This window comes from Syzygium oleosum, unplaced genomic scaffold (genome assembly GCF_021117445.2).
Source record: "Syzygium oleosum isolate NSW1041296 unplaced genomic scaffold, Sole_v2.1 Sole_v2.29, whole genome shotgun sequence".
NCBI lineage: Eukaryota > Viridiplantae > Streptophyta > Magnoliopsida > Myrtales > Myrtaceae > Syzygium > Syzygium oleosum.
In genome coordinates, this window is record NW_026607513.1 from 4128721 (window position 1) to 4144805 (window position 16085).

The 16085-nt window shown below is 39.2% G+C and overlaps 2 protein-coding genes across 2 annotated transcripts; both read left to right on the top strand.

Annotated features, from left to right (window-relative positions):
- The first annotated feature begins 418 nt into the window (after window positions 1-418).
- Window positions 419-7148, top strand: LOC115667262 (DNA polymerase eta-like). The gene is made up of 16 exons (XM_056303726.1): window positions 419-576; window positions 775-895; window positions 999-1110; window positions 1208-1378; window positions 1488-1652; window positions 1731-1834; window positions 2077-2196; window positions 2573-2696; window positions 3619-3732; window positions 3830-4045; window positions 4587-4692; window positions 4792-4919; window positions 5370-5442; window positions 5539-5666; window positions 6553-6661; window positions 6741-7148. Exons 1-16 carry the CDS (start codon window positions 501-503, stop codon window positions 6962-6964), a joined length of 2091 nt encoding a protein of 696 aa, XP_056159701.1. The 5' UTR covers window positions 419-500; the 3' UTR covers window positions 6965-7148.
- Window positions 7149-8082: 934 nt separating this feature from the next.
- LOC115668400 (GTP-binding protein ERG-like) lies at window positions 8083-11685 on the top strand. Its single transcript, XM_056303774.1, has 6 exons — window positions 8083-8251; window positions 9235-9393; window positions 9554-9620; window positions 10626-10733; window positions 10830-10969; window positions 11107-11685. The coding sequence occupies exons 1-6, from the start codon at window positions 8100-8102 to the stop codon at window positions 11183-11185; spliced, it is 705 nt and encodes a 234-aa protein (XP_056159749.1). The 5' UTR covers window positions 8083-8099; the 3' UTR covers window positions 11186-11685.
- Window positions 11686-16085: the final 4400 nt, after the last annotated feature.

Genomic DNA, 16085 nt, shown 5'->3' on the forward strand with positions numbered 1-16085 from the left:
CCGAACTTTTAATTTGTTCAATGTGGTATTTTGTTCAATTTAGTCCTAAATTATATAAAAGTGTTCAACATTGTTTCCGAACTTAAATTAATGAAATGAAAATATTCAACATTTTCATAGTTGAACATATACCAAAAGTTCGGAGATCGTAATGAACAAATTAAAAGTTCATGGACCACATTATATATTGAGCTAAAGTTTGAGGATCATATTAAACAAATTAAAAGATCAAGAGTCACATGCGCTTGGCCAAAGTTCTGGATCATTTGTGTCATTATGCCAAATAACAATAATTAACGATAAATGCGTACTTATCATTTTAATATAAAATGTTATTAACAAATAAAAAGGGGCCACTTCCACCTTAAAAACGTAAAATAGAAAAGAAAAAAGAAAAAGAAAAAGGAGGGGTTGCGCCCCCAAATGCTTTGGAAGGAATTGTTGGAGGGAAAACACAGGAGCGGAAGGAAGAAGACGAAGAAGAAGAAGAAGAAGAAGGAATGCCGGTGGCGAAGCCTGTGTCATCCGACGGAAGGGTCATCGCCCACCTCGACATGGACTGCTTCTACGTTCAAGGTCTCTCCCTCTCTCTCTCTCTCCCCGCCCACCACTCTTCTTCCTCCAGTCAACCTTGCCCTCGAGTGCTTTGGCGCTTCCCTTCCTTCAATCCTGCCGCGTGTTGTCATTTCCCCCCTCCCTCAAATCCTGTCCGATTCTGGCTCGGTAGCTATTTTTCCCACCCCGCGAGTAAACAAAGCTCCTGTTTCTTCGCAGTGGAACAGCGCAAACGGCCGGAGCTCAGGGGCTTGCCCACCGCCGTCGTGCAGTACAATTCTTGGAAAGGCGGATGTCTGCTTGCCGTCAGCTACGAAGCCCGTAAATTCGGTGTCAAGCGGTGAGCGAAAGAAGGAGGAAAAAATGGGTTTCTTTCGCCTTCTCTCCGAGGTTATTTTCTTGGGTCGGATGTCGGAAACTGAGACTGCTCGACTTTTTTCCAGCTTCATGCGAGGAGATGAAGCGAAAGAAGTTTGTCCGCAAATACATCTGGCCCAGGTACCGGTTACCCGCGGTAAAGCTGACTTGAATTCTTATCGTGAAGCGGGTTCGGAGGTTCGTGATGTCTTTAGTTTGTGGTCAATTCACCATTTGTGTTGATGGTAGCTAGGTCTGGACGTGTGCTTGATGACTACTCTATCCTTTTGCATAGGTGGTTTCCATCCTTGCTAGGATGGGTCGATGCGAACGAGCTTCAATTGATGAGGTTTATCTTGACCTTACCGATGCCGCCGAAACTATGCTAGCAGAAACCCCGCCAGAGTGCTTGGAAGTAATTGACGACGTAGCTCTAAAATCGCATATTTTGGGCCTTAAGCATGAGGTAAGGCTATGGATTTTCTCCTTCTTTGTTCTTCAACCTTTTTTTTTACTTGTCATGAACTTATTTTTCCATCAGTGACCATTTCTGGAGTGGGATCTCTCGTGTGTAGGATGGAAGTGACATGAAGGAAAATGTGAAGGAGTGGCTTTGTCGGAGCGATGCTGATCATCGAGATAAGTTATTAGCTTGTGGGGTCCTCATTGTTGCGGATCTCAGAATGCAAGTTTTACAGGAAACTCAGTTCACATGTTCGGCGGGAATTTCTCACAACAAGGTGGAATTATGATTTCTTCTCTATCATCTTTTTATAACTTAATTTCGTCTCAGCATCTAATGACTCAATTTTTAGTAGATGCTATCCAAGCTTGCTAGTGCCATGAACAAACCTGCACAACAAACTGTTGTGCCCTGCTCGTCAGTTCAAGGGTTGCTCGAGTCATTGCCAATCAAGAAAATGTAGGTTTTTACTAGATACAGTACTATAAACTATTCTACTCTTCAATATAGTAACCGGCACCTAAATATTCTGTATTGCTGTCTTTATTTGGCTATTCTAAGAAGAAATGTGTTGTTTGTGCAGCATTGTTGATGCAATGATGATTTCACTTTATTTTGTATGCTAGCCGTGCTTATGCGTGATCCTCCTAATAGATTTCTTTCGAGTCTCTCATTTCCCCTTTCCAACAAAAATATTGCAGGAAACAACTTGGAGGAAAGCTAGGGAGTTCCTTGCAATGTGAGTTGGGGGTGAATTTTGTTGGCGATCTATTGCAATTTTCAGAGCAAAAGCTACAAGAATGTTATGGCACAAACACTGGGTAGTTGTCTGTTCTGCAATATTACAAATTTTTAATTAATTCTGCTTTGCTTACTGTAGAAAAAGCCCATCATGGTTTTGTAAGCTGATTTCGTCCATTCAAATTTCAGATTTTTTGTATGTAGACTGATAATATTTTTGCTTCCTTATTGGGATGTTTTTCTTTTCATTTTGTCTAATCATTTAGGCATTGACAAATTTACTTTGCATCTGCTACTTTATCATTTTGTCATATTCTTCTTTGATTATTCTAATCTGGAGCACTTGTTCAACATTAGCATTTGTTTCTATTAGATACTGTTGTTGTATTTATGGATCAGCTAGTTTTGATATGTGCTTCCTTGTAATTTTTTTTTTCTGTTTTAAACAAACCTTAGCACCTGGCTGTGGAATGTCGCGAGGGGAATTAGTGGTGAAGAAGTTGAAGGACGCCTTCTTCCCAAGAGTCATGGCTCTGGAAAGACGTTTCCTGGTCCTCGGGCTTTGAAGTCGCTTCCTTCTGTAAGTATTTCTTTTTCATTCGGATTAGTGCTTTTTGGCATTTTTTTTAAAGGGTTTGCCACCATATCAAAGAATCCGCATCCAACTAATGAATTTTCTTTAGTACTAAAATGATTTTGGTTGTGCCAAATTTTTTGTTCTTCTTTTACTGTCCCTGATTTCCTATGCTTTCTGTCATTCATACTTGTTATTTTTATTAATATGGCTTAGAAACACCTATTGGAAACCTAAAACTATGCATGTCATTGGTTGTTGTGTAACTGCTTTGTTTAGGGCTGACTGCACGCTGCAGGGTCCATTGGTGTCATTACTAGCCTTTTGAACTTAGAAGCCAAAAAGTATATGTGATCATTGATAAATAAGTTAATCAGATAAATTTTGCTGCACGTAGCGCTTTTCCTTTCCTTTAATCTGTCATTTGGATGACTATAAGTAAGACCATATTATTTTATATATGAGATTGAATTGTTCGAAGTGCTCACTAGCTCTGGAAAGGAAAAACATAAAAGCCTTAGTTCTTTTTGAACTGTGTTTCTGGATTTTGTCTGTGATATTTGGGTGGCCCTAAAAATCCATCACCATGCCTACAAGCCATTGTCATATCATTAAACTATCACTGGTAAAACCAAAAAGGTTCGATTGTTGGCTTTTGTTTGGTAGCTTCCTTCGATTTTAGACTTGAACTTGCTTGACTTTTTGCTACTGTATTTTGTAAAATATTTATGCCTACCAGAAGTTCCATTTTATTTATGGAGATCAATTTGCCCGGTAGTATTTGGTTTCGGTAAGGTTAAGCTTATAATTTCGTGCAAATCCATTATACGGATCCACATGAAATTTGGTAATGCCATGTTAAAAATCTGGTGAACTTGCTTTCGTGTTGGGCACAAAATAATTCGGCAATCTGTTTGCTTTATTTTAGGTGCAACACTGGCTTAATGAACTCTGTGAGGAGCTGAGTGAACGTCTTCACATTGACTTGGATCAGAATAGACGGATTGCCCGCACACTGACTCTTCATGCTGGAGCATACACGGTAGCTCCATATCTTTGCTTCAACCAATTCTGCCATGCATTGCTCTAAAAGTTGTCCTTTTGATGAGTACTTGATGCACCTCAATATCATCCTTCAGTCCAGTGACTCAGATTCACATAAGAAGTTCCCTTCTAAATCTTGTCCCTTAAGATACGGGACTACCAAGATTCAAGAAGATGCAATGAACCTCTTTCAAGCTGGATTGCGTGAATATTTGGGTCCTTTCAAGGTTAAGACGCAAGGGAATAAAAAAGGTGGATGGGGAATCACAGGACTTTCTGTATCAGCAAGCAAAATTTCTGATATACCATCTGTAAGTTGAGAAGTTCTTGGTCTATAAAGCTGATAAATTTGTTTCAAGCTGGTTTGCATGCTTTTAATGCCAGCAAATCTTCTAAGTTGTCCTGTCCCGTGGAGGCAGCACCAGTCTACATTATTAGTTCACAAGCAATTTTAGGTTAGGTTTACTTTTTGTTCTGTTGGGGCCTAAGGTTATGTTGACTTGGTTTTCCCTTATTAACTAGGCAAATTAACACCGTATTGCCTCTAGTTTGAGAAATTTAGCTCTATCTGGCAAACCATTGACTATGTTGACTAAAGTAGTCCAGAAATTTCTGGACTGCAGTGAGATTTACGTGCTTTTTTCACCATGAGTGACGTTTGGTGGATGTCATATTTGACTTTCTGTATAGTAACTGTCTAATCTTTGAATAAAAAGAGTATTTCCCACGCCACTGTAGTCTTTACTTCTGTATTTTTCGGTTTGTGCTAGATACATCAATTTTCAGTTGTAAGGAAGTCCACTTAACAGTAGCAGTTTTGTGAAATATACTTAACGATAAACATTTTGCCAGGGGACGTCATCAATCATGAAATACTTCCAAGGTCAAGATCAACTTTGCTCTCCGTCAAAGCTAGGAAAGGACAAATTTGAGCTAGAAAATCCCTCTTCATTTTCTGGTACTCTATGGCTCGATGAGTAACAGTTTTATTTTCTTTCATTCTATTTACTTAGTAAACTTCTGGAACAATATGAATGTGCCTTGGCTTTTTGTTCAGAGAATGAAAGCAATTCGACTTCGAATGTAATTGAACATATGAAACTACCAGAGGGGGAACCCACTATCAAGACTGAATCCTCAGATTTGGAGTCAATGGAACATAAAACAAGTAAAAATTCACTAGAGGTATGAATTTCACAAGTTTTCCTTTTCTTTTACAATTGATTTTGATGAAGGTGATTGGGCATTATCTAGTTTGATAAACAGAAATATGATACTTCAAGCTGTTACTCCTTAAATTAGACAATCAATCCTTACCCCGTTATAAAGGATGAAATAAGCTGAACTTCATATAAAATCGTAATACTGGTTGAATCAGTGGGCAGTCGTGAGTTGAATGCGAACAGCATTTCAACAACTAGCGATTCTTATATGATGAATAAGGATGAGAAACTTACTGACCAATCTACTTTGATAATAGACTGCTGTAATGGCTCAATTAAGAGCATCTGCTTCTTTGAGGCTGACAATAGTTTTTGAGTTTACCATTTTTGCCTTTGGATACTTCCGAGTCTGCCAGTTTTTTGATTGGGAAAACTGGGAAAGTTTTCATTCTTCAGATTACCTGATGTGCAGGTCCCCTTTGACTCTTCAATGTCTTCGTTGAAAAATGCAGATTTCAGCCAGGAAACTCCATTGTCATTTTCAGGTACTGTCTTAGTAGGTGGTGTCACTCTCTTGTAATTCATAGAATGCTTTTCTGGTATTACCCTGCGCAAGTATTTCAAGGCTTTCTATAATGTAGGAAGAGAATCCCATCTAGAACCAAAACTGACTGAGCTGCAAAGTAAAGTTTCCAGTGAAGAATCTATGTTTGAGTCTGGAAGACCTGCTTCAGAGCAACGAGTGAAAAGAAACTCACTGAGAGACAAGGTTCTTTTATGCGCTTCTACTCTCTGAGTCATTTCAATAATATATGATAATGATATTGCCAGAACCCTCTGATATAATTGCAAAGGATTTTTATTTCAGACTGTCAATTTATTATATATTCTTCACTTTGGTAGCACCTTGGAAATCAAGAATCTTCAGCTAATGTTGTGAGATCTTAGTTTTGATTGTTCAATAATGCACTTTGCAGTCTTTTTCTTTTGGCGCTTAAGTGTAGGATTCAAAAATTGAATTATGGAAATGAAAACTCTACTACTAAGGTCATGTTCATGCGTGCTTTATAATCCTAACTATCACACGATGTACGCTGAAGTTATACATGCATATGAACCCAATATCTGTTACTTATGACACATTTGATATGTTAATTGTACTGTATTATGATGTTTTGAACGTGGACCAGCTATGTCCATATCTTTTCTTAGCAATTCTTCTTTTACACACAGTCTTACTCATCATTCCATGCTACCTTTGTTGATCTGTGCTTCATGTCCTAATCGGACTAATGCGGTAAATTTTATTAAACGTTTTTGATAACTGAAGTTAATGCACATTGAGAATGGATAAAGAATTGTTTTTACAATATAGAAGGAAAATGATAACTTGTAACTTATCTTTCTGATTTCTGTTATATATAGTGTGCACAGTGACTGTATATTCATGGTGCTTAATGACTTGTCACTGGGAGTAATGCGGTGATGTAGTTTTACTGTGGGATGCTACCTTCCCTTGTCTGATAAATAGTAATATGTAGAAATCGCTCTTGGTCATTTTATATGTGCAATCCCAACATTTAGTCTCACGATGATCTAAAGCAGATGATTTAATGGATTTTAACTCTTTAGTATGTCGTGGCATGCTGTGGCAGGGAACGCCTTCACTCTTGAGATTTTTCAGGAGGGTTGATCCTTCTTGCTCTCTCCAGAGCCAAGTCCTTGCCCAATCTTTTGACAATACCAATATATGTTCCTCTTTAGGTAAAATCAGACCCATGTCCATTCATTTAGACAAAATCATGCCAAGCTCTTGAGAAGGGTTTATTTTTATTTATCACAGAAAACAGCAATTCTATTCGTGGGGATAGCTTGAGTGAAGATGTACAAAGAAAGGAGATGTGGCAATACAATGTCAATGAGATTGACCCCTCTGTAATTGATGAGCTGCCTTTAGAAATCCAAGAAGAAGTCCGTGCCTGGCTTCGTCCTCAGAAGCGGCAAGCTAACTCAGTTAGACGGAGTGTTGGCATCGCCGACTATTTTTCTCGAAATAAGAAGTTGTAGCCTCTGAAGAAATGTCTTGTACATAGTGTAGCATATGCTCATGCTCAATTTATTCATTATCCTCTTCTGTGTACATTGTTTAATTACATTCTCTGCCGTCTTTCTGTAAATGCACTAGCATTCAATTATTCACTCAATTAAAACTCCTAATATCATGTGGTTGTTGTTGATGATAATCACTCAATTTCAGGTCGAGCCTCATGAGGAAATTCCAAGATTTGCAAAGAATATCAGAGCCTATGCGCATATTTTTGTGGTTGCTCGATCGCATTTGCAATTACAGGATGTGACCCGTCACAAAATTGTACACGACTTAATTTAGATGTAGAAAGCAGACTGCGATGAAGTCGAGTCCTTAAATCATATGGAGTTTCTAATGAAACACCCGATTCACCCAAAAGTTGGATGGATCTAGTTTCATAAACACGACTTAACGAGCCCGTGATGTACATCATTTGACCGTCGGTGACACCCACATTCGCTGGACTTTGTAACGGTTGGATGCATATCTTATCCACCACCGTGGTGTAATATCGTTTTGATTCTTATCTCGACTAGATGGAGAGATGATCGACATTTCATCTTTTAGCTAGTAACATCATCAAATAATGGATTCCATAATCAAATGCTATCATGTCGGCATAGTACGTAGTAGAGTTTCCCTTGCGCAGACTTATAATAGGAAACCATTAGTGTCATTTGGGGTGCGTTTCGTATGATTTTCACTTTCTTGAAGTTGCTCAACTTTTGCTTTTAGAGTTGGAGATTTTATTTTTTGTCTTAACACTAAACACTTCAAACCTTATATTTAATATTAATCATGTTTTACATATTTTTAAAGTCATGATGTGGAACTTTCTTATAATAATATAAATCTTTTGATTTTGGTGGGAAGTTACTTTTTTTATTACTATGTGCAACCCAATACGCACTTACTTATACTCGTTCAATTTTTTCAGTCATTTGTCTTTGCTCGTTATGCTTAGATTGATTATGAATTTGTTTTTGTCTGGCATGATGATGATAATTATGAACATAGGTCTGCGCCATTTGCTGAGGGATGTAGATTGATGCAGTCAAATGCCTTGTATCTTAGAAAACCATCATTATCATGATCTTATTTCTTCAAAATTCAATGCAGTGCTTCTTTGATACCCCCGGGCTTACGTTGACTTGCAGTGGATTTCCCCATAAGGACTTGAAAGCACGTGTTGAAAGTGCTTGGAGTGCAGTTAAACTCTATGATGTGCTCATAGTCTTATTTGATGTTCACAGGCATCTTACCAGGTTACTTTTCACAAAGTTAAATTTCTAAATATCTTGTTGTTTTTGTGTCTATCTTTCATTTAAAATACATTATCAGATACTTTTGTTATATCGCCATTAGAGAAATATCGTGGCATGTAGTTTGATCATATTTTATCCTGCTGCTGATGAGGATGATAAAATTGGTTGCACATGACTTTTTTGTTTTGCGAGTACTAATTACATATACATATTACTCAATACCCGCTCATCGTAGTTTCCAAAGTGGGTTCGCGGGAATCTAATCAAGCAATTTTACGCAGTTTGTTGTTGCAAGCATAGATCTAACCGATGGCTGGATTAGAGTTGGTTCCATAAGTGCAAAGTTTTTGCATACTATCACATGTCCAATAAACTTTGCAGTATCAATGTACTCAAAAGCATAGGAATCGAGTGTACATTTTTATAGCATAAGATGCTGGCACTAAATATTCGTGCTTTATTAGTGATGGGAATTTAAAATGTGAAAGCTTGAGTTCCTTAATCATGCTTTGATTTGAACTTTACTGTTTATTTGAAATATGAAGGTGGAATTATGCAAGTTAGACCAAGAACTCCTAGAAGAAAATGAGCATGAGTGTGTTGTACTTAGACCGAGGCTCTATTGCAAGTTAGGATTCATGTGGTCAACTTGCTATGATTTATGAAATGTAGAGTTATTTTAGATATTATCTTCCGCTTCCATGACCCTGTATATAAGCTTTGCAAATATTTGTATTCTTTTGTTGAGCTGACATATTTAGTTCTTCCAACAAGTATAGGTCATAGGTCTCTTTCTATATTCTAATTATGAAATGAAAAGAACTAATTGAAGATAGAGCTAGAGCTAGGGTTGTTCTTTTGCTTAGCGAAATACTGGAGTTGTTAGTTCTTTTGATTATATTCTCAAATTGTAAATTCCTCCTTAGCTTTTATTTCCTTATTATCACTTATAGTCTTGATTTGTTGCTTTTTAAACCATGTAGACCTCATATAAGGGTAACTAAATTGATTGAGCGAATGGGAGCTCAAGCTCACTCTGGACAAAAGCGGGTATTGTGCATGAACAAGATTGACTTAGTGGAGAAAAAGAAGGACCTCCTACAGGTTGCAAACCAATTTAAAGATCTTCCTGGTTATGACAGGTTAGTGTTGTCCGTCACTGTAACCCAAGAATATATGTAGGTATCTAGCAAACAAGGGAAAAAAGGAAAATGGGGAAAGAAACTTAAGAGGTTGTCGGGAGTATTTTGTGGGTGCTTTGGATAACTTATTGACTGCAATTTCTCTTGCTTCCATTATCAGGTATTTCATGATATCTGGACTGAAGGGTTCTGGGGTGAAAGATCTTTCTCAGTATCTTATGGAGCAGGCAAGGCTCTGTTTTACTGATCATCTGCAATAGTTCAAGTTCAACGATTCTACATGGAAAAAATCTCTCTTTTTGTTTTAGCGTGACATTTGATTTTCGGCAATCGTTTAAGGCAGTTCAGTCTGTGAACAAAGCAGGCAAATGCTGAAGCATCTAAAGTAAATCATAACCTATTACTTCTTGAAATTTTTCACTCACTCTGGCACGGTCCTTCTATCAATCTCTCTACTCTTATAAACCTCACCTTTTTCCCTAAACCACATTCTTTTGGGCTGTGTGCTCCCTTTTCCTCCTTCATGCGACCGCTATTCTTCCCATCTACTTTTATATCTTTTTGCATTTGGTCATGCTCATTGATTTACGATAAGATCTTTTTAATATATGATCCATCAATTCCATTTCCAAACTCACTTTTCACATAGTCTGTCAATTCATTTGAGTCTTCATTGATTTTAATTGCACCAAGACATCTCAGATATTTCTTTTTTGGGGATAAGTATGAGAAGTGCGGTCTGTTAAATTTAGCTATTTGGGGATGACAGAAAAAATATGCTTCTTTGGAATTGTTTTACATGGAATTTTGGTTTCTCAAGAGATTTGGGATCCCTTTTCATGCCCTCTTTTTGCACAAATGATATATCTTGAACATTGAATGCGTCAAGCCACGAGAATGGTCTAGTACGTATTTGCTGATAGTGCAAGATGCCTCCTGTCTAGCATCTACTTCGTTTAAAATAATTTGATCGATCAGTGGTGAAAAGTCACTGTACATTCAAAGATGAGAGAATCGACTTTGTTGGAGGCATAAAAGTATGTCCTCGCTGAAAAATCTGCTTCTTACATGCAAATTCTTTCCAAGGAAGTCGAGTTTTGATTTCCTCTTCCAGTTTTTTGTATCCTCGGATTTCATGATAATTGGTTCTGTGGCCTTTCAGACAAAATTTATAACAATACCTTCAGAAGTAACTATCTGATTACTACATGTGATCATCTTTTAATAAACAGGCAATTCAAAGACCTTGGGATGAAGATCCAATGGAGATGAGTGAGGAAGTCATGAAAAACATCTCTCTGGAAGTTGTGAGAGAGAAGTTGTTGAACTACATACACCAGGTACAGTTTACAGTTTGCCCTCTATTTACAAGTCGTTTGGAACTTGAAAAAATTGTGGAAGGATATTGACCATGGAAATACATTTTGGCCATCTAGGAAATTCCCTATGAGATTGAGCATCGCTTGATGGACTGGAAAGAGTTGCGAGATGGTTCTCTGAGGATTGAGCAGCACCTCATTACCCACAAGCAAAGTCAGCGCAAGATTTTGGTTGGAAAGAAAGGCTCTAAAATAGGGTACAATGCTCTTACCTCTTGGTTTCTTGTTTTAAATTCCAAAGGCTTGCGTGCTGATTTCTGCTTCGACCATGCAAATTGCACTTTAGCTCGAGAATATTCGAACTCAGGAACAACTTATGCTGGTTCTTATGCAGAACGATAGGGATTGAAGCAAACGACGAGCTAAGATCCATCTTCAGAGGCATATCCATCTCATTCTCCAGGTTAGAGTAAAGTGACACCATTTGCATCGAGATGATTTCTACAGCAGGATCTTTCCCTTACCGTCCTTATGGTGGGTACACAAGTAAAGTTCTTCATGCTGCATTTGCACCTACGTCCTGTCACGAGTCTCGTGACAAGCAGCAGTCAATGATGGAAATTGTTGTGCATCCATGCCGTGGTGAGAAAGGTGGTGAACAAGACGGGACAAGATGCCGATTCAAATTCCTACGAGGCGTTTCCCACATGACACTCAGTGGAGAAAGTTTCAAGATGGAATGCCTCCTCTTTTAGTCTATTGCTGTATTGTTCCTTCCCCTGGTTTTGTTTCTAATTAGGGTCAATCATGGTGAAAGGCCATCTTATATTTTCTTTGATGAAGGGAGTTACTATTTTTGTTTTTCTTGCGGTAATCACTGTATACCTCATTTCAGATCTAAAGCTTTTATGTATTTCAATATCATGTACATAATACAGCGCCACGGCAATTGAAGCGCCATTCTTTTGAAGGCTTCTTTGGGTTCAATTCATTCGTCAGTAGATTATTATTAGTTATATTGTCTATGACCTTTGGACAGTCTTATCTGTAATGTTTTCTCTTTGATGGACATAGGCATCAAGATCTTTGAATACAACAAATTTTCACAAGAGCACCTACATTGCTCTAATCTACATTGCATAGAATGGGTTGAATTTTACTTGCGATGTCAGTTAATTAGCTTCGTTCCTGCATTATCTAATCGGTTAGTGCATGTATATCTCGAGTTGAATTTCTTTATTGGTGATGTAGGTTGTTTGGAGTTTTTTCAATGGTTTTTACTAGTACAGCTCCTAGATATTGTTGCTGTCCATATGATCCATGATAATTGTTGCGGAAGCCAAGCGATCGAACAATAAAATTGACAGAATAAGAAAATAAATTGAACACCAGATTTACGTGGTTCGGTCGTAGTGACCTACATCCACGGGGAGAGCAGCACGGAATTCCACTATAGATCAAGCGATACAACGGAGATTACAACCACACTCGAGTCACTCAAGCACTCTAAGTGTTTCCCAAGCCCCAATTACACCCAATAACTCACACAGTGTTTAGTCTCACAATTTCTCACGAAATAATCTCTCAATCTCGCAAAGGAATTATATACAAATCTTAGCACAAGATTTACGCTTGAACACTAATTCTTCTTGGATGTAATTCACGAACGAGAATCCACGGAAACACCCACCGCCAAGCACTCACGAACGTCTTCACGTCAACCGCGGCGCTTCAAGACTTCTTTATCAACAATAGCGCATCAAGACTTCTTCTTCTTGCGGCCAAGTTCAAGAATATATATGTATATATTTGTATGCCCACGTACAGTGGCCGACTCCAACTTGGAAAGAGATTCCATGCGGTCAACAAGTCCAAGTTTGGACTTTCCTATTTCTTCTTTCTTTGGCAGACCGTGACTCCCACTAAAATTAGGAAAGAATAAATATTCATTCTATTTTCCTTTTCTTTTGTTTGCTGCCAACTCTCGCATATTAGGAAAGCAAATTTCCAATATTTCCTTTTGCTCGATTTCGGACGTCCGCAAAATACCAATTCCGAATATTCAGATTTTCGCTTTGGGCTTAAACTCGAGACATATTTTCAACAATCTCCACCTTGGCTCGACGTTTGAGCCAAGTAACAATCGCTTCAATAGAATCCGAATTCCGCTACTACTCTCCCACAGCCCCAATGGGCTCAACCGCCACAGACGTCTTTCAAGTCCAAGCCTCGCTTGAACTTTGTCATAGCCGTGGACGTCATCAGAACACCAACTCCACATGCACCTTTAACCGCTCCATAAGGATTTTCCGACACAACCTCCTCAACCATAGATAAAGCAAAACCATTGTTGCATCCATATCTATCGAGAGATCGAATACGCACCTTGTCAATTTCAGCAGTTACGGCAACCGTTGGCTCAATAGGCTCCACCTCGCTACAAGCACCATCCGTGTCGATTACTTTGCTAGCACCCGCTACCTCGGGAGTTTCTGGTTGCAACTCCACCTCAAGCTGAACACCGTCCAGATTCGTATAAACACTGCTACTAACACTCCTAGCCAGAAGTACTGGAGACTCGTCAAATGTAACTTCTCTGCTGATAATAGGTGAATTTAATTCCGGGCACCACAACTTATAGCCCCGCTCACCTTGTGCATAGCCTAGGAACATGCACTTTCTTGTCCTTCCATCGAGCTTACCATCACTAACTCGAACATAACATGGGCAACCAAATATTCTAATAACAGAATAATCGCAACGTTACCCGACCACACTTCTTCGGGAGTCCGACATTCAATCGCGGTCGATGGGGATATATTTTTCGGGTAGCTCGCCGTACTAAGCGCATCCGCCGGGAATCTCCTAGCATAGCCAAACGCTAGAGACCATTTTATGGGCCGTCTCTAATAATATTTTGCTCATCAACTCTGCAACCTGTTGTGGTTCAATGGCACTAGTGCGGTGTTTCATTATGCCTTCCTTCATGCAGAATTCGTTTAACAGCTTCGAGCAAAACTCCATACTACTGTCAGTCCGCACCTACTTGATCGTTTTACCAGTCTCCTTTTCGATCAAAGCTTTCAACTGCCTGATCCTAACAATAACATCAAACTTGTGCCTTAGCACAAGCACCCAAGTCTTCCTCGAGTAGTCATCAACAACTGTTAGCATAAATCTAGCACTTTTCCTCGAAGGAAATCGCGACAACCTGCGAACATCTAAGTGAATTAATTCTGCAATTTTCGTGGTTTCTCTCGACAACCGTACTAAATCGCACTTTCCGCCGTTGATCTAAATCACAAGACCGCATACATTCGGTTCGTTAGCCACATAACCACATAGCAAATTTCTTTCACTTAGAACCTTGGGCTTCTCTCACTAATGTGCCCCAAACGCATATGCCACAATTCGGACTCTCGAACCGATGCTTTCGACGCTCTGAGCGAATTCCGTTGTCTCACCTTGAAGCTCATACGCCACTATGCTTGATTCCTTTCATTATCACCATGGCACCTCGAAGAACTTTCGAACTCCACATTCGAAGAATATTGACACCCAATTTGAATCCAGGGCACTCAAGGAAATCAGATTTTTCTTCAACTCTGGAACATGCCTCACTCCGGTCAATGTCCACACGATACCATCATGCATTCTGATTCTAACATCACCAACACCAATAACATCGCATTGAATTGTTCCCCAACTGCACTTTACTACTATCCGTGCACGATAAGTAGTAAACCGGTTCTGTTTGATGTAGCGTGAAAAGAACAACCAGAATCCATAATCCATCCATCAAACGATGAATTTTCAGTGACAGACAAGACAAAATCAGCATTATCCGAATTACTGTCAGCAATAGCTGCAACATCATCCGCAGACTCAACTCTAATTCCCTTACCCTTGTCGTTCTTGACTTAAGGCAATCCCTTCTAAGATGCCTTTTCTTGCCACAGCTCCAACAGACTATACCACAAGTCCTAGATTGACTTCGTCTATTCGAGTTCATACTATTCCTGCTAACACGTGTACCAGTTCTTCCTCTATTTTCACCTACTAAAGCAGCAGATATATGATCGCCGGATTCTCTTCTACGGATGTCCTCACTCAAAATTAAATCTCGAACACCATCAAACGTCAAACTTGTCGACCCAGAGGAATTACTAACAGCAGTAACAGTAGTACTCCAACTATCAGGCAATGAGGATAATAGAATCAAAGCACGTACCTCATCTTCAAAGTCAATATCAACTGAACTCAATTGACTAACAATCACATTGAATTCATTGATATGATCTGCCAACCGACGCACCTTCTCTCATCTTCAAATTAAAATGACGTCGCATCAAGTAAACTTTGTTGATCGCAGAGGGCTTCTCGTACATGTCCGACAGGGCTTTCATCAAACCCGCAGTGGTCTTCTCATTCACGATGTTAAACGCGACGTTATGGGCCAACGTCAGCCGAATAACACCCAAAGCTCGTCTATCCAGCAATTCCCAATCAGTTTGCTTCATCGTCTCTGGCTTCTCCCCAGACAGGGGCAAGTGCAGTTTCATCTGATATAGATGATCCTCAATCTGCATCTTCCGAAAACCAAAATCTTTCCCATCAAATCGTCGATTCTCACTTTTCCTTCTTCTATCGCCATCGATTCGCTTCAACTCAGCCAAGCTAGGCTCGATACCAATTGTTGCGGAAGCCAAGCGATCGAACAATAAAATTGACAGAATAAGAAAATAAGTCGAACATCAGATTTACGTGGTTCGGTCGTAGTGACCTACATCCACGGGGAGAGCAGCACGGAATTCCACTATAGATCAAGCGATACAACGGAGATTACAACCACGCTCGAGTCACTCAAACACTCTAAGTGTTTCCCAAGCCCCAATTACACCCAATAACTCACACAGTGTTTAGCCTCACAATTTCTCACGAAATAATCTCTCAATCTCGCAAAGGAATTATATACAAATCTTAGCACAAGATTTACGCTTGAACACTAATTCTTCTTGGATGTAATTCACGAACGAGAATCCATGGAAACACCCACCGCCAAGCACTCACGAACGTCTTCACGTCAACCGCGGCGCTTCAAGACTTCTTTATCAATAATAGCGCATCAAGACTTCTTCTTCTTGCGGCCAAGTTCAAGAATATATATGTATATATTTGTATCCCCACGTACAGTGGCCGACTCCAACTTGGAAAGAGATTCCATGCGGTCAACAAGTCCAAGTTTGGACTTTCCTATTTCTTCTTTCTTTGGCAGACCGTGACTCCCACTAAAATTACGAAAGAATAAATATTCATTCTATTTTTCTTTTCTTTTGTTTGCTGCCAACTCTTGCATATTAGGAAAGCAAATTT

What these genes read in the sequence shown, in the direction of transcription:
- LOC115667262 (XM_056303726.1), top strand. Translation starts at nt 501, where the DNA reads ATGCCGGTGGCGAAGCCTGTGTCATCCGACGGAAGGGTCATCGCCCAC. An exon ending in TTCATGCTGGAGCATACACG is followed by an intron (nt 3,733 to 3,829) that starts GTAGCTCCATAT and finishes ATCATCCTTCAG; the next exon opens with TCCAGTGACTCAGATTCACA. An exon ending in CAATATATGTTCCTCTTTAG is followed by an intron (nt 6,662 to 6,740) that starts GTAAAATCAGAC and finishes TATTTATCACAG; the next exon opens with AAAACAGCAATTCTATTCGT.
- LOC115668400 (XM_056303774.1), top strand. Translation starts at nt 8,100, where the DNA reads ATGCAGTGCTTCTTTGATACCCCCGGGCTTACGTTGACTTGCAGTGGA. An exon ending in GATCTTCCTGGTTATGACAG is followed by an intron (nt 9,394 to 9,553) that starts GTTAGTGTTGTC and finishes TTCCATTATCAG; the next exon opens with GTATTTCATGATATCTGGAC. An exon ending in TGTTGAACTACATACACCAG is followed by an intron (nt 10,734 to 10,829) that starts GTACAGTTTACA and finishes TTGGCCATCTAG; the next exon opens with GAAATTCCCTATGAGATTGA.